General features: G+C 46.9%; 1 protein-coding gene across 6 annotated transcripts in view; it reads left to right on the top strand.

Annotated features, from left to right (window-relative positions):
* LDLRAD4 (low density lipoprotein receptor class A domain containing 4) overlaps positions 1-20,655 on the top strand; it is a 308,015-nt gene that overhangs the window by 262,072 nt on the left and 25,288 nt on the right. Inside the window, exon 1 of one of the 6 annotated variants that reach the window (XM_073678982.1) lies at positions 14,969-15,081. The exons of 4 other annotated variants lie outside the window; for them this stretch is intronic. Coding sequence is in view for 1 of the 2 variants with exons in the window: in XM_073678980.1 (XP_073535081.1) it covers positions 15,495-15,561 (67 nt within the window). In the remaining variant the exon portion in view is untranslated. Of the gene's footprint in view, positions 1-14,968; positions 15,082-15,173; positions 15,562-20,655 lie in introns of those variants that run through there. One more of the 6 variants, XM_073678980.1, reaches the window with a different exon arrangement.

Raw genomic sequence — 20,655 nt, 5'->3', positions numbered from 1 at the left:
TACTCTTCCCTGTTAGGCCATTTTTGTGCAGTGCAATGATGGCTGCACGTGTTTCTTTAGAGATAACCATGGTTAACTGAAGAGAAACAATGATACCAAGAACCAGCCTCCTTTTAAAGTGTCCGGTGATGTCATTCTTACTTAATCATGACTGATCGCCAGCCCTGTCCTCATCAACACCCACACCTGTGTTAATGGATCAATCACTAAAACGATGTTAGCTGCTCCTTTTAAGGCAGGACTGCAATGATGTTGAAATGTGTTTTGGGGGTTAAAGTTCATTTTCTGGGCAAATATTGACTTTGCAAGTACAGTAATTGCGGTTAAGCTGATCACTCTTTGACATTCAGGAGTATATGCAAATTGCCATTACAAAAAATGAAGCAGTAAACTTTGGAAAAATTACTATTTGTCTCATTCTCAATACTTTTGGCCATGACTGTACATACAGACTGTACAACTTAGCTGAGGAGCTGCACTCTTATGTCACACCGAACGCACTAGAAGGAGAAGCCCGGGAAACTGTGACACTGTGTCAACACGAAAAACTCTAAAAGACATTGTGGCCATATTAGAGGCTCAGCCACTAGTTTCCAGACACCTTAATCGGGTGTCGGCAAGAAGACTAAAGCCCCCGTCACACTAAGCGAGATCGCTAGCGAGATCGCTGTTGAGTCACAAGTTTTGTGACGCAACAGCGACCTCAGTAGCGATCTCGCTACGTTTGACACTTAGCAGCGACCAGGCCCCTGCTGTGAGATCGCTGGTCGTGTCGGAATGGTCTGGACATTTCTTTGATCGTTGAGGCCCCACTGGGTAGCATGCATCGGTGTGTTTAACACCTTACCAACGACCTTGTTGACTCCTCACACACAAACACATAGGCGTGCATCGTTATACAGATCGTTACGGGTCGCTGCATCGCTGCTGTGTCGTTAGGAAGATCTGATTGTTTGACATCTCACCAGCGACCACATAGCGACGCAGCAACGATCCGTGACAGGTCGTATCGTTGTCAGGATCGCTTTAGCGTCGCTTAGTGTGACGGGGCCTTTAAGCATCTCCCAGTATATAAATGCTTTACAGAGCAGGTTAGACCTGCCAAAAAAATGCAAGGCTGGAGCCAATATTCTCACCAATCCCAACACCATCCTGAAAGAACAGTTTGTTCAGGGACTGATGGATACATCGCTGAGGCGGACATTGCGAGATCATATACAGACAAATGAGACCTTTAAGATTGCTCAGGATGCCGCAGAAGCTTTGGCTCATGAAGGCAAGGATGATATGGGCCCCAGCACTGAGCAGATGTATGGCCCCGGAGGACAAGGAGTCTAGGCTGAGATGAGGGCCGCAATCCAGGAACTGAGACTGCAAGTGGATCAGCTAAGAAGGTCTCGCGCCCCGTCAAGTGGGGTGGGGAAAGCCGGTCCATTCAATGTATGACTTGTCTCCCTGACAGATGGGGTTGGAAGAACTGCGACATCTGAAATCCCTTCACCATGGTTCACCAGTAAAGACCCGGGACCGGACTGCCCCAGCACGGCCTGACCCACGCCCAAGGACCATCTCGTCCAAACCAGGACCAAACCCGAAAACAGTTGAACACTGTCTACCCTGGGGCCAATATGCTGTAGGTGCCGAAAAAGAGGGCCTGTCCCCTGGAGCTGCGCCCACCTCAGACAATGGATGGTAGAGTGCGTGCTAGGACATTTAAAAGAGACTCACCTCCAGTGGTAGGGTGCATTGGTGGGCATGACCATGTAGGCAAGGCCTGAAATGCCCTAATAACCTGGTGTCCCGAAGTCCAGTGATGGACATACTGATTGAAGACAAGACCGTGCGCGGCCTAGTGGATACAGGAGCTGAAGTCTCCACAATGCCACTGGAGTACTTCGAAACCCATTTCGGTCACCTTATCAAAGCTGAGCGAGGAAAACTGATTAAGCTGACGGCTATTAACCAGACGAAGATTCCAGTCCACGAGATAGCGTGGATGCATGTGAAGATTGGAGACCCAGATGTGGGTCAAAAAGGAATCGTGCTGGTGGATGGGGATTTGCAGTCAGAAATCTCGATTATATTAGGAATGCATATCCTGCGTCATCCAGATCGGTAGATCTTCCACAGAGATGGCCCAGAATACTGGCAGTGTCACCAAACATCGGCCTACACAGAAGGCGTCCCAGAGACTGAGTCAGGTATGTGGTATCGCTACAGTGTTTCCGAAGATGAAGTGTTGGGGATTACGACCGTCCCACCAGTGCATCAAAATATTAGCTTGCATCGTCAGGAGCAGATAGTTAAGATGGATGTGGGTAGCCACCGTAGACTCAACGGAATAAAGTTGATTATTGAGCCCCAGAAGCCAACAAAAAACGGACAAGGCCTGGTGGCACATACTATGACGACAGTGGTGGATGGACAAGCGGCTGTCCGGTGTGGCAATGTACAGTACAGACCAAAAGTTTGGACACACCTTCTCATTTAAAGATTTTTCTATATTTTCATGACTCTGAAAATTGTACATTCACACTGAAGGCATCAAAACTATGAATTAACACATGTGGAATTATATACTTAACAAAAAAGTGTGAAACAACTGAAAATATGTCTTATATTCTAGGTTCTTCAAAGTAGCCACCTTTTGCTTTGATGACTGCTTTGCACACTCTTTGCATTCTCTTGATGAGCTTCAAGAGGTAGTCACCGGTAATGGTCTTCCAACAATCTTGAATGAGTTCCTAGAGATGCTTAGCACTTGTTGGCCCTTTTGCCTTCACTCTGCAGTCCAGCTCACCCCAAACCATCTCGATTGGATTCAGGTCTGGTGACTGTGGAGGCCAGGTCATCTGGCGTAGCACCCCATCACTCTCCTTCTTGGTCAAATAGCCCTTACACAGCCTGGAGGGGTGTTTGGGGTCATTGTCTTGTTGAAAAATAAATGATGGTTCAACTAAACGCAAACTGGATGGAATAGCATGCCGCTGCAAGATGCTGTGGTAGCCATGCTGGTTCAGTATACCTTCAATTTTGAATAAATCCCCAACAGTGTCACCAGCAAAGCACCCCCACACCATCACACCTCCTCCTCCATGCTTCACAGTGGGAACCATACATGTAGAGTCCATCCGTTCACCTTTTCTGCGTCGCACAAAGACACGGTGGTTGGAACCAAAGATCTCAAATTTGGACTCATCAGACCAAAGCAGAGATTTCCACTGGTCTAATGTCCATTCCTTGTGTTCTTTAGCCCAAACAAGTCTCTTCTGCTTGTTGTCTGTCCTTAGCAGTGGTTTCCTATCAGCTATTTTACCATGAGGGCCTGCTGCACAAAGTCTCCTCTTAACAGCTGTTGTTGAGATGTGTCTGCTGCTAGAACTCTGTGTGGCATTGACCTGGTCTCTAATCTGAGCTGCTGTTAACCTGCGATTTCTGAGGTTGGTGACTTGGATAAACTTATCCTCAGAAGCAGAGGTGACTCTTCGTCTTCCTTTCCTGGGGCGGTCCTCATGTGAGCCAGTTTCTTTGTAGTGCTTGATGGTTTTTGCAACTGCACTTGGGGACACTTTCAAAGTTTTCCCAATTTTTCGGACTGACTGACCTTCATTTCTTAAAGTATTGATGAGCACTCGTTTTTCTTTACTTCGCTGCTTTTTTCTTGCCATAATACAAATTCTAACAGTCTATTCAGTAGGACTATCAGCTGTGTATCCACCTGACTTCTGTACAACACAACTGATGGTCCCAACCCCATTTATAAGGCAAGAAATCCCACTTATTAAACCTGACAGGGCACACCTGTGATGTGAAAACCATTTCCGGTGACTACATCTTGAAGCTCATCAAGAGAATGCCTAGAGTGTGCAAAGCAGTCATCAAAGCAAAAGGTGGCTACTTTGAAGAACGTAGAATATAAGACATATTTTCAGTTGTTTCACACTTTAAGTATATAATTCCACATGTGTTAATTCATAGTTTTGATGCCTTCAGTGTGAATGTACAATTTTCATAGTCATGAAAATACATAATCTTTAAATGAGGTGTGTCCAAACTTTAGGTCTGTACTGTACATGATTATCCTGTCGTACTTCGTGCAGGTGAAAAAGTTGCAGATTTGTACGTGTATGAAGGAGAGCCAGTCCCCGAAGTTCAACTGGCCCTGATTGCTGAAGAACAGTCAACTGTTCCTGTCTGTGTCCGAAGCTCCGAGGACAGAGCTGACTCCAGAGTGGAATGACCGGAAGATCCTTGAAATAATACAACTGGACACCAGTCAGTTCTCCTCTGAACAAATTAAACTGATTGAAGACCGGTTTTGGGAGTTTTCCAGTACATGATATGGTAAAACAAATGGTGTCGTTCAAAAGTACAACTTGTCCTGCAAAAAAAAACCCTTAGGCTATGTGCCCACGTTGCGGACCTGAAGCATATTTTTTACGCTTCTCCCTGGCGGGAAAATCGCATGCGGATATTACATGCGGTTTTCCCGCCAGGTAGAAGCGTTTGTGAGGCGTCTTTGCATGCATTTCCGCATGCGGGTTATCAAGCACTTCTCCAAGCATCACTTGGAAAAGTGCTTGACAACTTGTTCAGAATGGTAAAAAATAAAAAAATAAACTTTATACTCACCTTCTGATGCATTCTCTGCCCCGTCCGGAGGCTTGAGCGGCTCACGCTGTTGTGTGCAGGACCTGCGGTGACGTCATTGAGTCATGTGGTGGGTCACATGACTCAATGACGTGGCAGGTCCTTCAGACAACAGCGCGACGGAGGGAAAACATCAGAAGATAAGTATAAACTTTATTTTATTCTTTTTTTTACAGGTTCTTTGGTACCCAGGTCTGGAGGAGAGTCTCCTCTCCTCCAGACTTGGGTACCATCCGCACATTGATTCCGCTGCGCTTCCGCAAAATTAATGAACATGCTGCGGATTTTTGACTGCAGCATATACGCTGCGGAAAAATCCGCAGCATGGGCATTGACATTGCGGAATGCCATTGGGGACCATGGGGTGCGGATCTACATGCGTTTTTCAAGCGTTTACGCTGCAGAAATTCCGCAGCATATACGCTTGAAAAACGCTACGTGGGCACACAGCCTTACACGACCATATTGACCGAAAAATAAAACTTTTTTTATGGCTCTGGGAAGAGGAGCAAAAACTGAAAAGGGCCGTGTCATGATGGGGTTAGTTATCTACTACCCTAACTCATTTCATTTTCTATTTATTAATCTTATTATATGCCAGTAAATGCATTCATACTTTTATTATAGTAATATACCTTTATCATGCAGATGGCATCACTTGGTGTCGACCTACTGCAGCTCTGAAGCTTACATCAATCACTTCCTGTCCCCATGCTTCCTGTGTTCTAATACTACAAGTTCCATCATGCATTGTAGTGGCCTGTGAGCCAGCACTTACTACCCCTCTCCATTCTCCACCTAAACTCCTCCCTCACTCTTCAGGAATCATACTCAGGCAAGCTGTCATTCAATCCAAAACTTCTACACCCACCACCAGGAGCACAGTGACCACTTCATTTCATTTTGTCCGATTCCTGTCAGAAAAGTGAAGTATTATACAAAACCGAGGCGGAAGAAGAATCTAACAATCAAGTACCATGTGATAGCTGCTGAGATGTGCTCATAGAAGCTGTACATCTAATAAAAGTACAAGTGCTTCTCACAAAATTAGAATATCAAAAAGTTTTTCAGTTCTTTGATGTGAAACTAGTATACTATATAGTCATTACAAACTGTGATCTATTTCAAGTTTTTTCTGTTAATGTTGATTATGGATTACAGCCATTGAAAACGCAAGTCATTATCTCGGTGAATTAGAATAATTAACAAAAAACACCTGCAAAGGCTTCCGAAGCATTTAAAAAGGTCTTTTAGTCTGTTTCAGTAGACTCCACAATCATTGGGAAGACTGATGACTTGTCAGATGTCCAGAAGGCAGTCATTGACACACTGCACAATGAGGATCAGCCACAAAAGGTCATTGCTAAAGAAGCTGGCTGTTCAGAGTGCTGTATCCAAGCATATTAAAGGAAAGTTGAGTGAAAGTAAAGTGTGGTAGAAAAAGGTGCACAAGCAACTGGGATAACCGCAGCCTTGAAAGGATTAAGAAAGGGCCATTCAAAAATTTGGGAGAGATTCAAAAGGAGTGGGCTGCTGCTGGAGTCATTGCTTCAAGAGCCACCACACACAGATGTATCCAGGACATGGGCTACAAGTGTCGCATTCCTTGTGTCAAGTCACTCATGACCAATAGATAACGCCAGAAGTGTCTTACCTGGGCCAAGGAGAAAAAGACTTGGAGTGTTGCTCAGTGGTCCAAGGTGTTGTTTTCAGATGAAAGTTAATTTTGCATTTCATTTTGAAATCAAGGTCTGAGTCTGGAGGAAGAGCGGAGAGGCACACATCCAAACTGCTTGAGGTCTAGTGTGAAGTTTCCACAATCGGTGATGGTTTGGGGAGCCATGTCCTCTGCTGGTGTAGGTCCACTGTGTTTTATCAAGACCAAAGTCGGCGCAGCATCTACCAGGAGATTATAGAGCACTTCATGCTTCCCTCTGCCGACAAGCTTTTTGGAGATATTAATTTCATTCTTCAGCAGGACTTGGCACCTGTCTACACTGCTAAAAGTACCAATACCTGGTTTAAAAACAACAGTATCACTGTGCTTGATTGGCCAGCAAACTCACCTGACCTTAACCCAATAGAGGATCTATGGGGTATTGTCGAGAGGAAGATGAGACACCAGACCCAACAATGCAGATGAGCTGAAGGCTGCTATCAAAGCAATCTGGGCTTCCATAACACCTCAGCAGTGCCACAGGCTGATCGCCTCCATGCCACGCCGCATTGATGCAGTAATTGATGCAAAAGGAGCCCCGACCTAGTATTGAGTGCATTTACTGAACATACATTTCAGTAGGCCAACATTTTGGATTTTAAAAACATTTTTCAAGCTGTTATAAAGTATTCTAATTTACGGAGATAATGACTTTTGTGTTTTCATTGGCTGTAAGCCATAATCATCAACATTAACGGAAATAAACACTTGTAATAGATCACTGTTTGTAATGACTCTATATAGTACGAGTTTCACTTTTTGTATTGAACTGAAATTAACTTTTTGATATTTTAATTTTGTGAGCAGCATCTGTATATTACAAAAGATATTGTTTTGAAGAGCTATGATATATAATGGGGGGTGAAAAAGTAGTGGAAAACCCCTTTAATTTGCACTGTGCAGCACAATTGTATATGTGAGAAGTGAAAGGTTAAAGCAGCACATCTATTGCGGTTCCATCCATGGTGTGTAGTAATAAGGCTCTTGTGTGGCACAAGCGGTTTGTGATGCAAAACCATGTGGTCCAGGACTTAAAAGAACAGAGCAGAGGAGCTATTGGGAATTGTAACTTTTCAAAAAAATGTTTTTTATTTTTTTTGCAAAGACCCTAAATGAATACCCCTTTTCCAAAGTACAGCAGTCTTATATCCTACATTGACTGACACATGCTGATTCTAGTACTTATATCACATACGCCATATGCACAAATGTATTGGGGCTCCTACACATTAGGCCTACAGGGGCTTTTATGACCTTTCCATTCTAAATCCATGAACATTAATATGGAGTTGGTCCTTGATTTGCAGCTACAACTTTCACTCTTCTGGGAAGGCTTTCTACAAGATTTGTAGATGAATGTCTGTGGGAGTTTTTGCCCATTCATCAATTTGTGAGGTCAGACACTGATGGAGGAAAGGGCCTGGCTAAGTCTCTATTTTACTTCTTCATAAAGGTGTTGGATAGGTTTGAGGTCGGGGCTCTGTGTGGCCAGTCAAGTTCTTCAACACCAGTCTCTCCCAACCTTGACTATGTGCCCCAGTGCACAAAGCAAGGTCCATAGTCATACAGGAACTGAAATAGGGCCATCCCCAAGGTTGTAAACACAGTTGTCTAATGACTTGGTATGCGGAAGCATTAAGATTTGCCTTAACTGGAAGGCTGTTAAGCCCACCCCTGAAAACCCCACTGCAATATCACTCCTCCACCAAACTTAAGTTGCAACAATATAGTTAGGCAGGTCATGTTTTCCTGGCATTTGCTACACCCAGACTTGGCCACCAGACTGCCACAGAATAGTGATTTGTCACTCCACATAATACGTTTCCGCTGCTCCAGAGTCCAGTGGTGGCATCTTTACACCACTCCTTCCAACACTTTGTAACTTTGTATTGTGCTTGGTGATTTTAACCGCTTCCCGACCGCCCACTGTAGATAAACGTCCGCGCTGCCTGGGCTCTGTGCAGTGCGGACGTTTAAAAACGGTGGGTGGTCTCGCAGCGCTCAGGACCCCCAGGGTCCTGCAAGCACTGTGAGAGCGGTGCAGACAGTTAGCTCTGACAGGGAACATCATCGGGACCTGATTAGATCAGGTACCAGTGATGTTAACCCTTTGCTGTCTTCTATATGCCGCGATCTATAGTGATCGCGGCATATAGAAGACAGCAGGAGGAGAGGGGGTCGTCCACTTACCTCTCCGACGACCCCTTGATTGCTTTCAGGACCTGGCGTTGCTATGGCAGCTGGAGGTCACATGACCGCCTCCAGCTCTGCCATATATGGTGTCCTTCCTGTCTGGCTTCAGCCTGTAGCTGATGCCAGACAGGAGACTGTGAAACAGTCAGTGAAGATCTCATATAATGTAATGCATGTCTATTACATTACATGAGATCAGGGATCAGAAAAATAAAAATTAATGTCCCATACAGGGACTAAGTAAAAATGTAAAAAAAATGTTTTGAAACTGTTAAAAAAAAAAATACAAAATAAATAAAAATAAATAAATAAAATATTAAACCGATAAATCCATATATTTATGCAAAAACAAAAAAAGTACACATTTGGTATTGCCGCGTCCGAAACAACCCGAGCTATAAAACTGTCACACTAATTAACTCCTTATGTGTACACCGTAATAAAAATAAATAAAAAACGGAGCAAAAAACTATGCTTTTTCCTCATATCGCCAAGCAAAAAGTGGAAAAAAATGCGATCAAAAAGCAAAATGGAAATAGAAATGGTACCGCTGAAAACGTCATCTTGTTCCGCAAAAATCAAGCCGCTACACAGCTCCATCAGCCAAAAAATAAAAGTTATACCTCTCAGAATAAAGCAATGCAAAAAAATATTTTTTCTATAAAATTGTTTTGTGTAAAAGCGCCAAAACATAAAAAAATATACAGTAAGTGTAGTATCGCTGTAAACGTACTGACCCCAAGAATAACGCTGCCTGATCACTTTTACCACACGCAGAACGGCATAAAAAAAAACTCAAAAAACAATTCCTGAATTGTTGGTTTTTGTTAATTTTACCTCCCAAAAAACGGAATAGAAAGCGATCAAAAAATGTCACGTACCCACAAATGGTACCAATAAAAATGTCAACTCGTCCCGCAAAAAACAAGCCGTCACATGACTGTCGGCCGAAATATGGAAAAATTATAGCTCTCAAAATATGGCGATGCAAAAACTAGATTTTGCAAAAAAAAGCGTCTTGGTGTGTGACAGCTGTCAGTCATAAAAACCCGATATAAATCTGGTATCTCTGTAATCGCACCGACCCGAAGAATAAAGTAATCTAATCGGTTATATCACACTAGGAACGGCGTAAAAAATAAATAAAACCAATTCTTCACCTGCTACTGATTTGTTTATTATGTCTCCCAAAGATCGCAGTATGGCTCGGCACACATTTATCCTGCGTTCTGCGCTGAGCACTTACACCAGAGTTTCCGTGTAAATCTCTGAAATACGTGATTCAGACTGAACCCATGATGGAAGATTCCCTGTAATGAGGCAGATATAGGCCACTGTGGATGCCGTCTGGCCTGTGATCCCACGGTGTCATTTGTTTTAGGCGTGCATAAAAGTGCGGTTGGCCACAGTTTTGTGCACTTCTGAAAAAAAGGACACCACTAAACAGAGGCCAGACGGAGTCCAGAGTAACTCTGCTGCCTCATTACAGTGAATGGATCCCGCAGGGGTTTCATCTGAATTACATCACTTGGAAATTTAGATGGAAACCCCGATGTAAGTGCTCAGCCTAGAGCGCCGGATAAATGTTACGCAAAATGTTCCCAATAAAAGCTTCAACTCAGTCCTCAAAAAAAGCTAGTCCCCACTCAGGTCCGTCATCTGTTAAAAATATAAGGGACTTCCAAGTTACTGGTAGCAGAAAGGCTCTGGAAAAGCGAATTGGCCCTTGCCCCCCAAAAGAAATTCAAAAAATTTTGTGCTCCCAAATCCAAATGCCTATTCTACAATAATTTGTTCTCCAATTGTCAAATAGCACTCCGTCCCCCCCAGATCTCGCCGTATGGCTGAGCGGTACGATACAGCCACATATGGGGTATTGCCACTTTTAGAAGAAATTGTGTGACACATTTCGGCACCATTTTTACCCATTGCCCTGTGTGAAAATGTAAAATCTGAGGGTAAAACATTTTTTTGTGGTAAAAATATAATTATGCTTTTTTCACTGCCCAATGGTATAAATTTAAAAAATACTCACTACTTCCCAAGATGAATTCCTTGAGAGGTGTAGTTTACAAAATGGGGTCACTTGTGGGGGTTTCTGCTGTTTCGGCATGTCAGCGACTCTTCAAATGTGACATGGTGTCTGCTGCCTATCCCAGCCAACATAGCGCTCCTTTCTCTTCCGAACCCTGCCGTACACCAAAGCAGTGGTTTTCCCCCACATATGGGGTATCAGCGTGTTCAGGAGAAATTGAACAACAAATTTCATGGTGCAATTTATCCTGTTACCCTTCTGATAGTACAAAATTAGGAAAAGGAAAACATTTTTCGTGGGAAAAATGTGAAAATTTTATTTTTATGGCTCAATATTATAAACTTCTGTGAAGCAGCTGGGGGTGCAAGGTGCTCACCACATATCTAGATAAGTTCCCTAAGGGGTCTAGTTTCCAAAATGGTGTCACTTGTGGGGGGTTTCCACTGTTTAGGCACATCAGGGGCTCCCCAAATGCAACATGGCGTCCGCTAATTATTCAAACAAATTTTACATTCAAAAAGTCAAATGGCGCTCCTTCCCTTTCAAACCCTGCCATGCGCCCAAACAGTAATTTGCCTCCACATATGGGGTATCAGCGTGTTCAGGAGAAATTGCACAACAAATTTCATGGTGCAATTTATCCTATTACCCTTATGATAATGCAAAATTAAGGGATGAAAAACGTTTTTGCGGGAAAAATGTGAAAATTTTATTTTTACAGCTGATTATTATAAACTTCTGTGAAGCACGTTGGGGTTCAAGGTGCTCACCACACATCTAGATAAGTTCCCTAAGGGGTCTAGTTTCCAAAATGGTGTCACTTGTGGGGGGTTTCCACTGTTTAGGAACATCAGGGGCTCTCCAAACGCAACATGGCGTCTGCTAATTATTCAGACAAATTTTACATTCAAAAAGTCAAATGGTGCTCCTTCCCTTCCGAGCCCTGCCGTGCGCCCAAACAGTGGTTTTCCCCCACATATGGGGTATCGGCGTGTTCAGGAGAAATTGCACAACAAATTTCATGGTGCAATTTATCCTATTACCATTATGATAATGGAAAATTAAGGGATGAAAAACGTTTTTGTGGGAAAAATATGAAAATTTTATTTTTACAGCTCAATATTATAAACTTCTGTGAAGCACCTTGGGGTTCAAGGTGCTCACCACACATCTAGATATGTTCCCTAAGGGATCTAGTTTCCAAAATGGTGTCACTTGTGGGGGGTTTCCACTGTTTAGTCACATCTGGAGCTCTCCAAACGCAACATGGTGTCTAATTATTCAGACAAATTTTACATTCAAAAAGTCTAATAGCGCTCCTTCCTTTCCGAGCCCTGCCGTGCGCCCAAACAGTGGTTTTCCCTCACATATGGGGTATCAGCACGCTCAAGAGAAATTGCACAAAAAATTTTGGGGTCCATTTTTTCTTGTTACCCCTGTGAAAATAAAAAAAATTGGGTCTAAAGTAACATTTTTGTGAAAAAAGTTAAATGTTAATTTTTTTCTTCCACATTCCAAAAATTCCTGTGAAGCACCTGAAGGGTTAATAAAGTTCTTGAATGTGGTTTTGAGCACCTTGAGGGGTGCAGTTTTTAGAATGGTGTCACTTTTGGGTATTTTCTGTCGTAAAGACCCGTCAAAGTGACTTCAAATATGATGTGGTCCCTAAAAAATGTTTTTGTAAATTTTGTTGGAAAAATTAGAAATCGCTGGTCAACTTTTAACCCTTATAGCTCCCTAACAAAAAAAAATTTTGGTTCCAAAATTGTGCTGATGTAAAGTAGACATGTGGGAAATGTTATATATTAAGTATTTTGTGTGACATATCTCTCTGATTTAAGGGCATGAAAATTCAAAGTTTGAAAATTGCAAAATTTTCAAAATTTTCGCCAAATTTCCGATTTTTTCACAAATAAACGCATGTGATATCAAAGAAATTTTACCACTATCATGAAGTACAATATGTCACGAAAAAACAGTCTCAGAATCAGGGGGATCCATTGAAGCGTTCCAGAGTAATTGCTTCATAAAGTGACAGTGGTCAGAATTGAAAAAATTGGCCTGGTCACGAAGGCAAAAACAGGCTCTGGTGCGAAGTGGTTAAGGCTTGCATGTGCTGTTCAGCCATTGAAACCAATGACTTAGTCGTTTCTGTGCTGATATGAATCCCACCAGAGGGGGTTTTTACTCTGCAGTGTATGGAGTCAGCAGAGCATTGGTGACTTCTTATACACTCTGCACCTCAGCACTCGATGCCCCCCTGTGCTCTATAACTTTACATGGTCTCCACCTTTGTGGATAAGCTTCTTTTGGATCCTAAATGCTTCCTCTCTTCAATAATACTCCTCACAGGTGATGAAATATTTAGGAGGGAAGAAATGTCATAACGGACTTGTTAAATTGATGGCTCCTATTACACGCTGGGATCAGTGGCCCGATTAGAACACATTCGTTCACAAATGTTTGTAATTGTAGACTGCATGGGAGGGCTGGATTGTATACTATGATGGAAAAGGGACGGAAGGAACAGGTTTTAAATCACAGAATTCATGTTTTTCAAACATCCATGTAGTGTAGATTATACATCCCTGCAAGAAAAGGGCTGCTTCTGGTGACATCTGCTGGTGACAGTTAGAAAGCTGTTGTAGGCCTAATCACATATGACATTCATGCGTCTCGTCTCTTTAGACAGCTCACATAATTGGTGGGATATAATGTGCCTGGTAGGTCACAACTTGATCCGTGGTCATTGTTACAGGGGAGAGCTGCAGTGCATTTGTCCCAAAGGTGACTACACCAGTTGCAGAGAAATATCTGTTCTTAGAATAAATAAGGAATTCTCTCGCATTTTTGTCTGAAAGTCCACCAGTAACCAGGACTGTGGAGTCGGTAAGCCAAACCGTCGACTCTGACTTCTAAATTTTCATGACTCAGATTCCCTTATACATGGCTCATGTTTAAGTGATAAATTTACGGTAGGACACATTTTCTCAGCTGAAAGTCTAGACCCTTAGATCAGGAATAGGACAGACATTTATAGGACATTTCATAACTTTCCCAAATTCTTATGAAAAAATATTCCCCACAAACTGCATTGAACTACTGTACCCAATTTATTATATATTTTAGGAGTCGGTCCATTATATACAAAGTCCACCAAAATGGGCACCGACTCTGACTCCACTGCCCTGCTAGTAACCCATTCAGATTGATGATTTATGGCTGAGAAATAAGGGAATGTGATTTTCTGAATTGGCAGCATTGCACATGGCAGAGCTGTGTGCTGGAAGCTGTGGCTCCTGGAGCTGCCCCCTATAGGCCTGTACTATTTATACAGAATCTGAACCTCTACATCTGCAGTTACACCTAAAGGAGCTGTGACATTTCAGAAAACTGTGCGGTACAAGCTTTAGCAGATATATTAAAATTATATACAGTATATTTGCTCTCCTGGTGTCCAGTACCAGCACTCCCTGCTGCTGGCCAGGAATCTTTTATCTGCAGTGCTGTTGTCACTTTGACACCACTGCAGCCAATCAGCGCCTCTGCCTGTGTAGACAGCACAAGTCCCTCAGAGCCACTGATCTCAGCGATTGTCTGCAGCACGGAAATCACTTTGAAATTGCTGCAGTCAAGAGCTGAGACTGGGGCAGCGTTGAAATGTCTGCGCCATACAACACTTTTTTTTTTATAAACTAAAGCTTATACCCAAAAGTTTCCTAATAGATTAACTTTCACTTATAGCCATATAGGAGCACCTCCTATGGAAGCCGATTACAAAAAGGAGCCCTAATAAGGACACAGGCAGGGTGATCCTGGTGCGGTATGAGTGTGTGTGTGTATATGTATATGTGTATGTATATATATATATAGATATATATATCTATATATCTATCATGTACACGAATTTCTTACACTTTATTCTCTCTGCAGCCACAGGATAGGCCATCAGGGCTTGAGCTATGGCCGCTGGCTCCCTAGCCCCCACAGATCTGTTTTGCCATGATTGTGCCTGGGGTTACAACCCAGTGCACTTTCGGGCCCAAAGATAACACCTTCTTTTCCATGGGGTCCCATGTGAGCCGTCCTCCGGGGGTCCCACTCCGCAGAGCCCAGTGGGGTGCCCAGGGTCTGTACAGGGTTGGGTGGTCGCACAGCCCCCTTCTCATGATGCCTGCGCATGGCACACTGATCCTGGAGACTCCCACAGGTGATGAACCGTTGGTCACCATTTGTAGGTTTTCTTTCCCTAAATAATAAATTGCTGGCTGAGCTCAGGAGAGAAGTCAGGGGAAGATGACTCCGTCATGGCTGTGCAGTATTGACAAGTCCCGGGACCTCCGGAGCTGCAGTCACCCGGGTCATTCCCTCGTGTGAGGGGCAGGGACGAGGGTGACTGATCCGGACATTGTCCTATGTGATGTTTTAGGAATACCGCGGTAATGGCGAGCACCCGGTCTCCAGCCTGTGTCTATCTCCACCTGAGGTAACTTTCCGTCCGGGGGAAGGTGCGGACCGTCCAGCTGTGCACGGAGCATGTGTGGGGTGTGCCGGTCTGCCGGCGGGCGGGAGGGGGCGGCACTGAGCATCAGTCTCCTCCAAAGTCAGGAGGAAAGTGCTGAGGAATGACGCACGGTCCTGTGCCCGGGAGCAGAGCTACGGAACTGGAGGCCCGGGCACACGGAGCGGCTGCTCGCTACTGCCCAGCACGGCGGCGACTGTACCTCCTAGTCTGCTGAACAGCGAGTGTTCCTCCGGAGGATATGAGGCTGCCGCCCCTCTCCTCTGCTTCCTGCCAGCGCTGCTAGTCACAGCGTGCCGCTGCCACCCCGGCTCTGCTCCTACAGGCGGCGGAGGGCAGCAGTAGGGGGATGCGGTGCCCTGTGCCCGCTCCTGAGTATGTCCAGGGATCACCGCAACTCCACACTGCAAGACGCTGCATTCAAGGACCTCATCCTGGTGAAAGGTACAGTGCCCTGTGGTGGTGTGCGTGTCCCACCCCAACCCGTAGTGCCCTGTGGGGGTGTGCGTGTCCCCCCCCCCCCCCCAACCCGTGGTGCCTGTAGGGGTGTGCGAGTCCCCCCCCCCTACCCGTAGTGCCCTGTGGGGGTGTTGCCCCCCCCCCCTACCAACCCGTAGTGCCCTGTGGGGGTGTGCGTGTCCCCCCCCCCCCCCCCAACCCGTGGTGCCTGTAGGGGTGTGCGTGTTCCCCCCCCCCCCTACCCGTAGTGCCCTGTGGGGGTGTTGCGCCCCCCCCCCCTACCAACCCGTAGTGCCCTGTGGTGGTGTCCCCCCCCCCCCCCCCCCCTAACCCTTAGTGCCCTGTGGTGGTGTCCCCCCCCCCCCTAACCCTTAGTGCCCTGTGGTGGTGTCCCCCCCCCCCCCTAACCCTTAGTGCCCTGTGGTGGTGTCCCCCCCCCCCCCTAACCCTTAGTGCCCTGTGGTGGTGTCCCCCCCCCCCCCCCCCCAACCCTTAGTGCCCTGTGGTGGTGTGTGTGGCTGCCCCCCCTTGTAAAGCCCTGTGGTGGTGTACCCCCCCCCATGTAAAGCCCTGTAGTGGTGTATTTGCCCCCCTTGTAAAGCCCTGTGGTGGTGTGTGTGTGTGCGCGTGTCCCCAACCTGTAGTGCCCTGTGGTGGTGTGTGTGTGCGTGTGCGCGCGTGTCCCCAACCTGTAGTGCCCTGTGATGGTGTGTGTGCCCGCCCCCCCCCCTTGTAAAGCCCTGTGGTGGTGTACCCCCCCCCTTGTAAAGCCCTGTGGTGGTGTACCCCCCCCCTTGTAAAGCCCTGTGGTGGTGTACCCCCCCTTGTAAAGCCCTGTGGTGGTGTACCCCCCCCTTGTAAAGCCCTGTGGTGGTGTACCCCCCCCTTGTAAAGCCCTGTGGTGGTGTACCCCCCCCTTGTAAAGCCCTGTGGTGGTGTGTGCCCGACCCCCCTTGTAAAGCCCTGTGGTGGTGTATTTGCCCCCCTTGTAAAGCCCTGTGGTGGTGTGTGTGTGTGTGCGCGTGTCCCCAACCTGTAGTGCCCTGTGGTGGTGGTGGTGTGTGTGTGTGTGTGTGTGTGTGTGTGTGCGTGTGCACGCGTGTCCCCAACCTGTAGTGCCCTGTGGTGGTGCCCCCCCCCCCTAACCCTTAGTGCCCTGTGGTGGTGTCCCCCCCCCCCCCCCCTAACCCTTAGTGCCCTGTGGTGGTGTCCCCCCCCCCCCCCCCTAACCCTTAGTGCCCTGTGGTGGTGTCCCCCCCCCCTAACCCTTAGTGCCCTGTGGTGGTGTCCCCCCCCCCTAACCCTTAGTGCCCTGTGGTGGTGTCCCCCCCCCCCCTAAACCTTAGTGCCCTGTGGTGGTGTCCCCCCCCTAACCCTTAGTGCCCTGTGGTGGTGTCCCCCCCCCCCCCCCCAACCCTTAGTGCCCTGTGGTGGTGTGTGTGGCTGCCCCCCCTTGTAAAGCCCTGTGGTGGTGTACCCCCCCCCCATGTAAAGCCCTGTGGTGGTGTATTTGCCCCCCTTGTAAAGCCCTGTGGTGGTGTGTGTGTGTGCGCGTGTCCCCAACCTGTAGTGCCCTGTGGTGGTGTGTGTGTGCGCGCGTGTCCCCAACCTGTAGTGCCCTGTGATGGTGTGTGTGCCCGCCCCCCCCCCCCCCCTTGTAAAGCCCTGTGGTGGTGTACCCCCCCCTTGTAAAGCCCTGTGGTGGTGTACCCCCCCCTTGTAAAGCCCTGTGGTGGTGTACCCCCCCCTTGTAAAGCCCTGTAGTGGTGTACCCCCCCCTTGTAAAGCCCTGTGGTGGTGTGTGCCCGCCCCCCCTTGTAAAGCCCTGTGGTGGTGTATTTGCCCCCCTTGTAAAGCCCTGTGGTGGTGTGTGTGTGTGCGCGTGTCCCCAACCTGTAGTGCCCTGTGGTGGTGGTGTGTGTGTGTGTGCGTGTGCACGCGTGTCCCCAACCTGTAGTGCCCTGTGATGGTGTGTGTGCCCGCCCCCCCCCCTTGTAAAGCCCTGTGGTGGTGTATTTGCCCCCCTTGTAAAGCCCTGTGGTGGTGTATTTGCCCCCCTTGTAAAGCCCTGTGGTGGTGTGTGTGTGTGCGCGTGTCCCCAACCTGTAGTGCCCTGTGATGGTGTGTGTGCCCGCCCCCCCCCCCTTGTAAAGCCCTGTGGTGGTGTATTTGCCCCCCTTGTAAAGCCCTGTGGTGGTGTATTTGCCCCCCTTGTAAAGCCCTGTGGTGGTGTGTGCCCGCCCCCCCTTGTAAAGCCCTGTGGTGGTGTGTGCCCGCCCCCCCTTGTAAAGCCCTGTGGTGGTGTGTGTGTGTGCGCGTGTCCCCAACCTGTAGTGCCCTGTGGTGGTGGTGTGTGTGTGTGTGTGCGTGTCCCCGCGTGTCCCCAACCTGTAGTGCCCTGTGATGGTGTGTGTGCCCGCCCCCCCCCTTGTAAAGCCCTGTGGTGGTGTATTTGCCCCCCTTGTAAAGCCCTGTGGTGGTGTGTGTGTGTGTGCGCGTGTCCCCAACCTGTAGTGCCCTGTGGTGGTGTGTGTGTGTGCGCGCGCGCGCGCGTGTCCCCAACCTGTAGTGCCCTGTGATGGTGTGTGTGCCCGCCCCCCCCCCCCCCTTGTAAAGCCCTGTGGTGGTGTGTGCCTCACGGTCGGGCATGTAGGGGTTGGCTAGGCTTCAGGTTTCTGGGCTTATGTACTGTGTGATGGCAGAGAATTTCTCCAGGATCCATGATGTCCTGTGGGATGGATTTTTCACAATGAACACTGTAGCCCTGAAGTGTTAATAAGGCAGGGAGGGCTGCTTCATTTGCTGTATGCCCCTGCACAGGAGGCCTGCGGGTGACATGTTTTATCTCCTTCATGCCCACATACACAGTGAGATTGAGTATTAGGGTGTTGTCTGGATACGGGGCAGCACATGACATCACCACACAAGAACTTTGGGCTGGTTCTTCTGATTCTCCAGCTCATGGTTTGGTTGAGGTTTAGGCATAAACTTAGCACAGAGTTTCCAGACTTGAAACACTTTGCTTCAGAGAATCTTCCCCCGAGTCTTGGTAAATTTAGAAGTGGCAGCTCTTGGCACTGTACTTGTGCCACTTCGCCCCTGTGAACTGTGCTCTAGGAAACAGAGTGCTCTGTGCTTGCTTGTACGACTGCCCAGAGTCCAGCGATAACTGATGGCACAGGCACTGGGAATCTGTCTGGATTGTTGATTGTTCAGTCCGGGTGGTGATGGGCCGTGGTTGTCGTCCTGTGCCCAGCCATTCCTCATGTTACCTGCACAGTAGGCACCGCTATGGCAATATGTAATCTTGCTAATCTGGCATGTGGTTTAATTGATCAGCTTGTGTCATGGGTTATCTGCCTGTGGAAAGCAAACCTTTAGAATCCACAGAAAAAAGCTGTGAAATCCAGTTTTGCTGCGTCTTCCGGCACATATAAACAAGACTTCATCCTCTGCATTGAGATGTAGTAAACATCTGCACTAACCAGATGCTGGCATTGGCACAGTGATGGGATGGCTGTGATGTCTAAAGGTGCAATGGATATCTCATGTCGCATATGACCCCTTTGAGGGTTGCACGAATGTGATGGATGTACTACTGTTTGTACCGCAACATGTGCAGTTAAGACCTTCAGAAACTAAAGGAAGACTTGACAGTCCAGATCATGAGAAGTCCGTTTGGATGGTTAAATGCTGGGATATTGCTTAGAGGTTTGGGCTAAATTAACATGCTGCGTATGCCAGATCCGTAGCATCGGGCAATTTACCTCGCAGATTTTCTCTGCAATTAGAGGTGAGATTTTATGAAACTTGACAGACTTTTTTCTTTGTCTGATTAGACAGATACTGGTCAGATATCTGTGTAAGAGCAGGTAGGTGGTGACTGGATCTGTGGAGTATGTTGCAGTGAATGCCACCATGTTGATGGCATGTGATCTTAGTCTTGGACAGATCCCAGGATCCGGGTAACCCATACGTTTGTGACTGGCAATGATGGTGGTTTCATGTTCATGGCTGTCGGTGCTGGTCTTTGTAAAAAAAAGGAAGAGGTGTATTGTCAACTACTGATCTCATGTTCTGTTTCTTTCTAATCCATCACCTGTTTTCCAGATTTGGATTAGTTCAGTATTCCCTGTAATCTGGCATCTAGGTGATCTGGAGCCAGCTGGAATAATGGTCGGTTACCCCAGTCAGTTCAGTAAAGTAGAACATATGGTGCTAAAATCTCATGACCTACAAGATAGACTTCTGCAGCACGGTGGCTCAGTGGTTAGCAGCAGGGCTGTGGAGTCGGAAGCTGAGCGATATAAAATGGACCGACTGACTCCTAAAATATATAATTGGGTACAGTAGTTCAATGCAGTTTGTGGGGGAATATTTTTTCATAAGAAATTGGGAAAGTTATGAAATGTCCTATAAATGTCTGTGCTATTCCTGATCTAAGGGTCTAGACTTTCAGCTGAGATGAATCTGTGCTACAGTAAACTTATCCCTTAAGCATGAGCAGTGTATGAGGGAGTCGGTGTCAAGGAAATTGAGCCGTTGGAGTTGGAGCTTTGGCTTACCGACTCCACAGCCCTAGTTAGCACTGCAGTCTTTCTGCACTGGGGTCTTGGGTTCAAATCCCACCAAGGACAACATCTGCAAGGAGTTTGTATGTTCTCCCCGTGTTTGCGTGGGTTTCCTCCAGGTTCTTTGGTTTCCTCCCACACTCCAAAGACATACTGATGGAGAATGTAGATTGTGAGCCCCAATGGGGACAGTGATGCTGATGTCTGTAAGGCGCTGTTGAATTAATGGCGCTATATAAGGGAGTAAAATGGTGAATGTGTGAAACAACGGAGACATCAGAAGATTTGATCAGTGGAGTCCATGAGCTCGGATCATCATCATGGCCCTAAATTAGTGGCTAGATCCATTCAGCTATACTCTGTAATTTCCTAAGGGGCATTGAAATCAATAGAGTGCTGCACATTGTTGTCATAGATTGGCAGTAACTGTATAGAGCCTCTTTGTTCTGGGTGGTCCCTCGATATGCCCTCCCTCAAAATGACCAGAGTTGTTGGAAAATGTCCATGT

This window comes from Phyllobates terribilis, unplaced genomic scaffold, assembly GCF_046119375.1.
Source record: "Phyllobates terribilis strain yellow unplaced genomic scaffold, ASM4611937v1 Scaffold_4__5_contigs__length_816908805, whole genome shotgun sequence".
In the NCBI taxonomy this organism is placed as follows: domain Eukaryota; kingdom Metazoa; phylum Chordata; class Amphibia; order Anura; family Dendrobatidae; genus Phyllobates; species Phyllobates terribilis.
The sequence above is the reverse complement of the archived record's forward strand: the minus strand, read 5'-3'. Positions and strand labels throughout refer to the sequence as shown.